The sequence below is a fragment of the Tupaia chinensis genome, unplaced genomic scaffold (assembly GCF_000334495.1).
Source record: "Tupaia chinensis unplaced genomic scaffold, TupChi_1.0 Scaffold000117_2, whole genome shotgun sequence".
NCBI lineage: Eukaryota > Metazoa > Chordata > Mammalia > Scandentia > Tupaiidae > Tupaia > Tupaia belangeri.
In genome coordinates this window covers 5420709-5431298 of record NW_006159583.1, presented here as the reverse complement: position 1 = coordinate 5431298, position 10590 = coordinate 5420709, and the positions used below count along the sequence as shown (strand labels likewise).

The 10590-nt window shown below is 41.1% G+C and overlaps 1 protein-coding gene across 1 annotated transcript in view; it reads left to right on the top strand.

Moving 5' to 3' along the window:
* The window catches only part of MOXD1 (monooxygenase DBH like 1), a 127594-nt gene that overhangs the window by 548 nt on the left and 116456 nt on the right, over nt 1–10590 (top strand). Inside the window, exon 3 of the mRNA XM_006144367.3 lies at nt 5–249. Within this exon, the coding sequence (XP_006144429.1) occupies nt 5–249 (245 nt within the window). The remainder of the gene's footprint in view (nt 1–4; nt 250–10590) is intronic.

Genomic DNA, 10590 nt, shown 5'->3' with positions numbered 1-10590 from the left:
CTGCTTCTGCTGTGGGGCCTCCCCCCCGGGGCGCCGGCGGGGGGCTCGGGCCGGATCTACCCGCACCGCACGCTCCTGGACTCGGAGGGCAAGTACTGGCTGAGCTGGGGCCAGCGGGGCAGCCGGCTCGCCTTCCGCCTAGAGGTCCCCACCGCGGGCTACGTGGGCTTCGGCTTCTCGCCCACCGGGGCCATGGCCTCGGCCGACATCGTCGTGGGCGGGGTGGCCCACGGGCGGCCCTACCTCCAGGTAAGCGAGTGCCTCCCAGATACCCCTGGCTGGAGCCGGGTCAGTCCAAACCCCGGCGAGGGCGCGGGTGCCGAGAATCCCCGGAACCCGTAGGCTCGCTCTCGGGTCGGGGCTGCGCACTCTGGACCCTGCAGACCCCAGAGCCAGCACGCTCTTACTTTCGCGTTCAGCTCCTGCATCCTGGAGCCTCAGGAGCCTATGGCTGGACTGGTCGCTGCCCTCTCCGAGTGGCTCAGAGTTTTTGCCCCGTGAAGCTGAACATGGGTGACCAGCAGTTTTCCATCTCTGATCATGTTCCTGCTCCCAGAGCCCCACATAATAGATTCCCCACCTACACACCTGCTAAGCAGCCCCTTTATCCCTTACGGGAAAGGAGAGCGACTCCAATTTGGGGGACCTACAGGGACAGATCTCAGCGTGCGCGGTGCGGGGGGTGGCAGCTGTAGCCTTCGGAGGCTTTGCTGTGCAGGGCTGGGAATTTGTAAGCTTCCCAAATCGTGACTAATTGGAGCTCCCAGGCGCGGGGTGTCAGCTACACCATCCGTGGAAATGAATGAAAGGTCCTTAAGAATTCCTTAGAAACTTTGCTATTCTGAGAGATTTAGGAAGCCACATTTAGAAACTTTCAAAATCTTATATTCCCAGGTAAACTCCTCTATTATGTGGTAACACTTTTGCCTTTTAAAATCTGCTACAAAGTTAATTCTACCGTTGTTCATTTGCTTTTGAATGAGCCATGATAATGGCGTTGTCTACTTGAAGGTGCCTTTGGGGGAAAAATATTAAAAAGAATTGTGAAGCGACCAGAAATTAGTAGGTTGTTAAACTTTCTAGGTATCTTTTTTTTTTTTTTTAAGTTTATTTGAGAGAAAGCGATAGAGAAGCATCCTTGACCAAGACTCACGGCCCCCACCCCTCCTCCAGTCAGCGAGGATCACAGGCAGGCACGTGGGCGCCCAGAGCCCTGTACCTATAGGTCCACCAGTGTCTGAATCCTGATCCTTCATATAGGCCCAGGATTGCAATGCTACTGCTGGGCCACCCTGGCTGAGCCTCTGCGGGCATTTTGTTTGGTCCTAACCAACGTTTGCATAGTGGTGAATATACCCTCTTTGTTACTTATCAAAAAACCCTGCCCTTTACTAAAATAGTTATAGACACTGTAGAAGGCAGTGTGTGGAGGGGAAGGTGGGAAGAAGGGAAGAGTATAGCGAAGGATGGCAAGAGAACCAATAGAGAGGCATGACATTTGTGGGACACACAAATGGTTTATTCACCTGTTGATGATAACCTGGATAGTATTCTCTACTGGACTGGTCTGAGAAGTATTTCACATTGGGTAAATTCTCTTTACAAGTCAAATGATGTATAGTGATTGAATGTTCTAAGAAATTAATGAGAATAAAAAATAATAATAATCTAAAGATGAAACGAAAAGTTATTTGATGATGACAGTATGGATAGCAATGTCTTTGTCTTGACTGATATGCATGGTAATCGTGCTGGAAAAACAAATATTATACACTGTAAAGATATATGTGATGAAATGTAACATAACAATATGTAATAATAATACATAAATAAATAAAATTAATTTTAAAATTTCTGCCCTTTGCTAAAACTTGATCCACACAAAAACTCATAGCTATTCTAGCATCGCATTAAGGTTTTGACTGCCCTCAACTCGGTGTTCATGATGGATTTCAGAGTGCAGTTCTCAGTCATTTTTATCCCTGACTTCTAAGTTTAATTTTTGCAACTTTCTGAGATACCATCCAATGTGAACCCTGAGCTATTTACTTGGAACAGAAATAAAGCGACAGCAATGTAAGTTAAAAAGCTGTTCTATTATTTTTTTTCATAAGCCAAGCGTTTACTCCCTAAATGCATACTTGACAACTCCAATAAAATGAAGCTTTATGAGGACTGCACTGAAGTCACGGGTGTAGAGCTTCTCCAGCGGCACCATCTCAGACTTGAAATTTGTGAACTGAGGATTGGGACTCAAATGCAGTCCTCCCAAGCCGAATGATTTAATCTCCTGTAATATGAAGCAGACAGTACCTTATTTTAAAATCTAGTGGCTTTTTCTTTTTTCTTTCTTTTTTGTTTTGGATCTGGTTTTTTTTTTTTTTTTTTTTTTTTTTTTTTTTTAGGGTAGGGAGTATAATCTGGCTGTTTGCTATCATTGCATATTCTGTAGAAGGGGACATGAGAAATATGACTATGATAATACAAAATAGTACTCAGTTTAAAAATGATCTTGGTATTGTTTTCCCCCCAAAGAGTAGCAATTCTGAAAGTCTATTCAGTGTGATACCAAATGAAAGGCTAAGAGTAAAATCTTGATTCAACATGCCATAATGAGCCCACCACAAACATACTTTGTAAAACTACAGAATGTTTTCATGCCGCTGGAGGTTCTTCATAAAGACTGCATAAGAGCTCATTAAGTGCTCTTGAGATTGATTTTGAAACATAAAACTTTTCTTAATGTAATGAGGGAATACACATCACTATAAGATAAATTAGAAATGGATACTTTTCCAACATGTTTAATAAAGAAAAAAATAGAATTTCTCCTTCCTAAAGAAATAAAATTTTATAAATAAAGGGTAGTCATTTCTTCTTTGTCTGACATACTTTACCATTCCATTTCCGGAACATCCTACTTATTGTAAGACATATACAATTATGCCATTCTGTTAAGCAGCAAGACTTACAATTTATTTGTTTGTTTGTTTATTTTTTGAGAGGTTTTTGCTATGGGGCGTGTGCGCTCGCCAGACACACAGAGAGAGACAGAGAGACAGAAAGCAAGAAATCACCCCCCAGGGGGATGGCTACGCTGCAATCCCTTCTCCTCCATTCTCCTCTCGAGATCTTGGGCACGCACGCATACGTGCCCAGCGTGAGTTTTAAACCACCGGGTCCGGGACGCGAACCGCGGTAGACTACGTGGGAGTCCAGCGACATAGCCATTACGCTAACTGCTGGTCCCTACAATTTGTTTATTAAGGTGGAAGACACCAGATATTATAAATAAAAAAGAAGTATATCAATACCAACTGGATCATCCAGGGTGGGTGATTCCATTTTTCAGTATTTAAAATGGAATGTTCTCCCCAGAAACCATTTATTTGAGATCTTTATATAGCAGTGTGTAAGGCTATCCAGAAACTGTACAAAAAGTAAATAAGATTCTTAAATGTAATATGTGTAATTCTATTAGTGGGGTTTGGATTTTATTTAATTTTGTTCTCAGTGAAAACGAACTTTACATGAAACATTGAAACAAAAAGTCTTTGGTTCCTGGGGTATCAATGTATGCTTATGTACTAAGAACCTAAATTGGTAGCCCAGTCACCTTGTCTCCTTTCTATATATTTTATTTCATCCTATCTTATTACACTTTAAACTCAGACTTCAGATATTTTTAATTTTTTACTGTTCTGATGTTCAGTTTTCTAATTATTATTCTCAAAAGATGTTAGGCTGCATAACTATATATGGATAAATCCTAATCCTGAAGTAGAGCAGTGTGATGGGACAAGCACTATTTTATTTTATTTCATCTTCATTAAGCAGTACATTTCAGCCTCCCCTAAAGTGGAGCAGTGTTAACTGAATAGATGTCACAAACCCAGATGCCAATGGAGGTCAGGAAGGAAATGGAAGAGTGACAAGAACTTGAGTGGAACAGGCAGGATGTAATACAGCGGGGAGCAGAAGGCATTGAGGAAACCAGAGTTTATGAATGAATCACTGTTTTGAGGAAATGCAAATTCAGCATTGCCAAATCTTCTGTTTGTCTTGGTTTTTTGAAAGAAGATAGAAATTTAGAGTGCATGTGTGAATGTGCGTGTGTATGTATGTGTGTGTGTTTTGAAAAAGCTCTTGATTACTAATTACTGTCAACAATGCAAGTTTGCATAAAATACCATGTGGTGCTTGTGTGCGTGCTACACACACACACACACACACACACACACACACACACACACACACAACTTCGGTTGGGCTATATCCCATAGACAACCTCATCTGAGACCAAGAGAGAAACAGCTAAGGTTAATAAAACGAATAAACAAAAACCCAAATAAATGGCCAAGATCCATCAAAGGCGGAGAGGCAGATCCCATTTCTTTTCTTTTTTGTTTTTCTCTTTTTTAAAAGATTTTTGCTATGGGGCGTGTGCACTCACCAGAGAGATAGAGAAGGACAGAAAGTGAGAAATCACCCCCAAGAGAGATGGCCACACTGAATCCTTTCTCCTCCATTTTTCTTTGGGATTTGGGGCATGCATGCACACACACCCAGCATAAGTTTCAAGCTGCTGGGTCCAGGACTTGAACTGTGGTCAACTACATGGGAATCTAGCACCTTAACTACCATGCCACCTGCTGGCCTTGATCCCATTTCTTTTAAGGCCAGGCTTATGCTGCACCAGAAAGAAGGGTCCAGTATCACAGGGCCTTGGACATCATTTTGGCTATCTATTCTTGTGTAATTAGATTATCCCAAAACATAGTGATTTGATACAATAACAGCATTAAGTTTGCTCTCAAATCTGCAATCAAAGCAAGGCTCGGTGGGGATAGCTCTTCTCTGCTCCACTTTGTGTCAACTACAGGGTGGGACAGTAGAAGCTTCTGAAGGCCGGCTCACCTAAGTGGCCCATGGTTGATGCTGACTGTTATTTGGAACCTCAACTTGTACTGTGGTAGGACCATGGCCTCAGTGTGGCTGACTGGCTTCCTCACTGCCCAGTGGCTGGTTGCAAGACTGAACACGCTGAGAGATCAAGTGGATTTAGAATGTGAGTCCTGTGCTGTGTCTGCTGCTATTGTCACAGGACTACTGAATTCAGGAGAGAACACAGACTCTATCTCAACATCACATTATCAGACATAAAAGGGGCATAGATTGCTGTGGTCATCTTTTTGACCATAGTCTCCTTCCCGCTACCATTTTTAAGTGCCTGTCTCTATAGATACATGTAGTCTCTTGACATTACTAAAATGGGGAACAAAATTTACACGTTCATTTTCTTTCCTTTTCACTTTTCCTCTCTGACACTCACACATACATCACTTGCAAGGAGTTAGTGACAAGTTGGTAATTTTCCCACTGTCCTCCTAGTCCATACTGCTCCTGTCTCTGCAAGGAGAAGAGTTCTGAACCTCAATAACTTCATATTTTTCAGTGGTTGACCATCACTAGTTCAGAGTTAGACCCAATGAGATAATAAAGCTAAACCCAGAGCCCTGACACTGTGGACATTTGCTCAGCCCACTTTGTAACCTTTCTGACCCTGTCTGGAGATCTTCCCTCCCTCAAAGGATGTGTAACTAGGTGCTGTCAGACTGGGAAAGTAAAGAAAGGCATATTTAAGGTGTGAAGTAAAGCCTGTCCCAGCCTATCCAAGAGGATAGACTGTTCTTGAGTAGCTTTTGGTTGTGGAAACATTGCCCCTGGATCTGTTGAGGTCAGTATCTACCCATTCTTTCACAGAAGTGCCAGGGTGGGGTGAGAAGCAATCTGTCCCCTGGCATTGGCTTTTCAGAACCTCACTGTTTTGTCTCAATGAATCAGCTCAACTCCCATTTCCCTGGTGGATTCCTGTCCTTTCCTTGTTCTTTGCCCCTTTTTGACACAGAGCAACTCCACCCCCACCCAAACCCTTTAGCAACTGTGAGTGCCCATTTGAGGCAAGTAATCCAGTTGATGAATGCCAAGTTTGTGTGAGTTAGAGAAGAGAGCAGCATTGTTGGATGTGCCTGTTGAATTTGCACAAAAATGGATTCACCCTTCCTCTCTCCGGTATAAATTGCTAGTGAATGGAGGCCCAAGCATATGTCATCATTTGTTACAGACTCGCTTGTTGGCTGTCTCTAAAACTGAAGCCTTTCTGTGATGAGAAGTGTCTTCAGCAGCAGGGTAATTGCTGCTGGGCCCGCTAACTGCTTGCTGAGGAAGTGCTTGGAACTGATTTGAAATCACAGAAAACAGTGAGCATTCTTTGTGGTTAACGATGTGCTTCTTTAAAGCGCACCCCAGCCAACGGCAACAAAGAAATGTTTGGAAAGCAAATTGAAAGGCTGTAAGGAAAAGATGAAGAGAGTGTGCAACCTCGACACAGCTCAGCTGGGGCTTTGTTCGGAGATATATATAAGTCTTTGGATTATGCCCCCCATTTCCAGATGATGAAGGGACCTCTCCAGGCTTCATGCTTTGTGCATTAGTAATAAGGACACATGCTCCAGTGTAATGCTCGAACACAGGGTGATGCTCTTCAGCTGTATGCTGTTCCCTGGCAGAGCGGATGATTTCATAATTAGCCCGAGGAAATGGGCAGACCTAACAGCCAGGGAAACAATGCACCTGAATTGACAAACAGATTCAAGCCTGCAGGCGACCAACGGCATATTTCTGCAGTTTTGGAAGGAGAAGCAAGGGTCCACTTCAAAGAAAGTGAATGGTGGTTTATTGATTTATCATTTGTCATAGAGCCCTATTAAAATAAAGTTACTAGCAAAGGGATGAACTCGTTATACATTATCATGTTTCTGGAAATGTTTAATTCATATGTAATAATAATAATTAATAATAATAATAAAGCTGTGCATATGGGTGCCTTACGGTGCTTTCTATTGTAACTTTAAAATAATAACTAATAGAGAATTTTTAAACAAAAAGACAATTCTCCACAAAGCTTCTTCCAAATCTATGCCTTTTAAACTCGTTAAATATTCAAGTAGACAAAAAAAATTTTTTTAAATGCTCATAAGAAAGCATACATATATAAGCAAAGATTTCTGCAAACATAATTTCAAATAGATCGCTTTTGCTAACTGTAAGGTTGGAATTATATTTTGAGTGCTATACAAATAACAGAACAAATTTCAGTAACTATGAAGGAATTTTTCATTTATCTAATGTAGCCAAAAATTATGAGAAAAATCTGTAAATATTCTTGCTTTTACTGACAAATTGTTGATGTTTTGTGTATTTACTGTTGCTTCTTAAAACCAGAGTTTGAGATTTCCTCAAACCGCCTATCCCTGTCACCCCATTTTACAGGTAAGGAAACTAAGCTGTAGGGAATTTTTAAATGGCTTGCTGGAAACTATACAGATCACCAAACTGAATTTATTTTCTCTGATTCCTGGTCTGGTGCTTCTTTCTTTTCTTCCATTCAAGCTGTAGCTTACACAAAGACTCATTTTAATTATTTTCTTAAATAGTGAAAGAATATGCATATTACAAGACATATTTAAACAAATTGATAAACTTATAGCATTTCTCTTGCAATTTTTGTTCTACTACAAATATCACAGATACATATTTCTATGATATAATTATTTAAAGTTTATTTCTTTCACGAGTGATAGAAAAAGACACTCCAATAGGAATGTCATGCCACAATCCATCCCTGGTTTCAACTGATCCAGATTATGGGCATGGGAGTACATACCCAGCATTCTTAGGTCTTGGGACATGAACCTAGGACCCATGTGGGTCCGGTCGTGTAACTGCTCCACCACTGCCTAGCCTTTCAATGATATGATTTTTTTTTAAACCTGATTTTCTTTCTTCCATGAGCAAAGAGGTACAGAAACAGGGACAGGCAGACACCTCAACATGGTGTTTCTACTGAGCTCCACCTGTAGCTTCAACCATCCTGATTGTAGACACGTGAATTTCTGACATGGTCGAAGAGAGCTCAGAACCTTCCCATGCAGGTCCGCCTTACAGAGCATCACATTCCTACTGAACCACTGCCTGGCACCTGTAATCTTATTTTGTATGATTCTCATTCATTGAGTTCTTCGTATATGCTATACATTGTGATAAATCCTTAAAGCATTTTATGTTATGTAATTCTCACAATAGCCCAGGAAATGAATATCATATTTTCCTCATTTGATACATGTGGAATCTGGTCACACAGGTCACATAGCATAGGAATCTTGGCCATTTCAGAAAAGTACTCATTCAGAGAATGTTGGAATACTCGTTTATTCAGCCAATATTTACTGCATGTTATCAAACATTTCTAAACACAGCATTGAATGAGATGAAATCAGAGGTATTGGAGAACCCACAGTTTGGTGGGGAGGGAGTAGTAAGCAAATAAATAAGCAAGAAAACTATTGGAAAGTGATAAGTGCTGGGCAGAGAATGAAACTAGAGTGATGTGATAAGTAATAGCAATGATGTAGGTGTTTCAGATGAGGATGCTGATCATGAAAACATGAAGAAAAAAGAGGGCTCCAAGTTTCAAAGGTTGCCTTTCAAGGTTAACTATAGGTTCTTACAATTTAAAATATGATATTCTGTGAAGAAGATTCTCTGGCATGGGCATCAAAGAACTCAGAAGACCTTGAATATAGGAAACTGCCTACCTGGAAGAAATATAATTAGTGTTTTTTCAAATGTGTCTGAACCACACACGCTCGCTTTTCTATTTCTGTGGCATTGTTACCAAGATGTTTAGTAAGCGCAACTGAAGTCTTTCAAGCTTTGATCCAGAGACTTGATGATTTTACAGAAGATTCTTAATACTAGGTGTGAATGTTTTTTTCCCAGACTCTCTATTCTTCCTCATTTTCAATAATATTATAGAGCTAAAAGCCTTTGAGAAGCTAGGTAAACAAAACAGCATTTGTCTGAGGAAGATTTCCATGGTTTATGCAACTTTTAAACGACACAATTTTTAAACGGAACCTTTGAGATCTTATTTTCTTAGGGGGAAATAAAAAAATACACAAAAAATGAATTGCTTCCTTCCTTGCCCTCCACTCAAAGTTTACACACCAAAAATGTTCACTTAATAAGAAAACTCATGGTGGATGAAACAATATGGATGCTAGACCTGCTAGGACTTTGGACACCCAGACCCATTTAGACAAGGCCAAGATGGATTCATGCTATGGTAGATTGTAGTCCAGCACTGAGCAGGAAGAGTTAAAGGAGAATTGAGAACTAGGAAAGATACTTCCTATTTATAGGTCAGAAGTTCCCAGACTTCTCTCCCATTAGAATCACTTTGGGATCTTCTTAAAAAATTCCGATACCTAAGCAATCTCCTCAGAGCCAAACCAATTAAAGCATAATCTCTCCAAGGGGGTGCGGGGGGTGAACATAGGTGTTCATAGATTTCGAAGTTACTCAGGTGATTCCAATGTGGAGGCAGGTTTGGCAGCTACTGCCCTTACGTGGTCAGGCTGTTTGTTAGGAATCAGGCAACTCGACCAGCTGATGCTTGGCACAGGGCGTGGGGATCTGAAACAGGAGTCCACACAAAGCCACTCAGGGTGACTGTTTCATGTTTGAAGGAAGGACTAGCATATACTTGGATACTTAGGATTATTATTATTTTAAAGTTCCTTTTTTTTATTTTATGGATGTAAAGAAGACAGACACACACGAGCGTATACAGAGAAACAGACACCTCCAAAACGGTCCTGCTGCTGTTCACCCCTGGATCATGGGCACATTCATCCCAGCATACTCAGAGAAGTCTCCCAACATGAACCTGGAATCTTTGTGTGTAGGTCAGTCTCACAGAGCATGATGATTTGGCCTATTCTGACACGACCATCTGGCCTCTAAGATTACTCTTTTTTTTCTTTTTCTGTTTCTTTTTTCTTTTTTCTTTTCTTTTCTTTTCTTTTCTTTTCTTTTCTTTTCTTTTCTTTTCTTTTCTTTCCTTTTCTTTCTTTTCTTTTCTTTTCTTTTCCCTTCTTTTCTTTTTTCTTTTCTTTTCTTTTCTTGCTATAGAGAGCTTGCACTCACTGGAGAGAGAGAGACAGGAGTGGAGTGGGGAGTAAGAAATCCCTCCCTTCCCCCAGGGGAGATGGCCACACTGCGATCCTTTCTCCTCCATTCTCCTCTCTGGATTTTGGACATGCATGCACACATGCCCAGCATGATTTTCAAGCCACTGGGTCCAGGACTCCAACCATGGAGTCAGCTATGTGAGATTTAGCACCTTAATCTCTACACCACCTAATGGCCTCCAAGATTACCTTTTAAAAAATCAAAAAATAAGGTGGGGTTTCTCAGAAATACTTCTCTGATGAGTTTAATGAGTTTTTTGGTAATTCTAAGTATTTCCTCAAATGCACATGCTTAGGCAAGAATCATTATACTCAAATGAAAGTAGAAGCATGTTTCAGAATATGCAGAAGCAGCAGTCATGCTCTCCTCCTCATAACCCTCTATTATTCCTGTATACCTTTTGCCAACTGGTACCATCTGCTGTATTTCTAAGCAACAGGAATATCTGCCCACATGGTCTAAAATTTATCAGCTCTGCACAGGCATCAAAGCAAC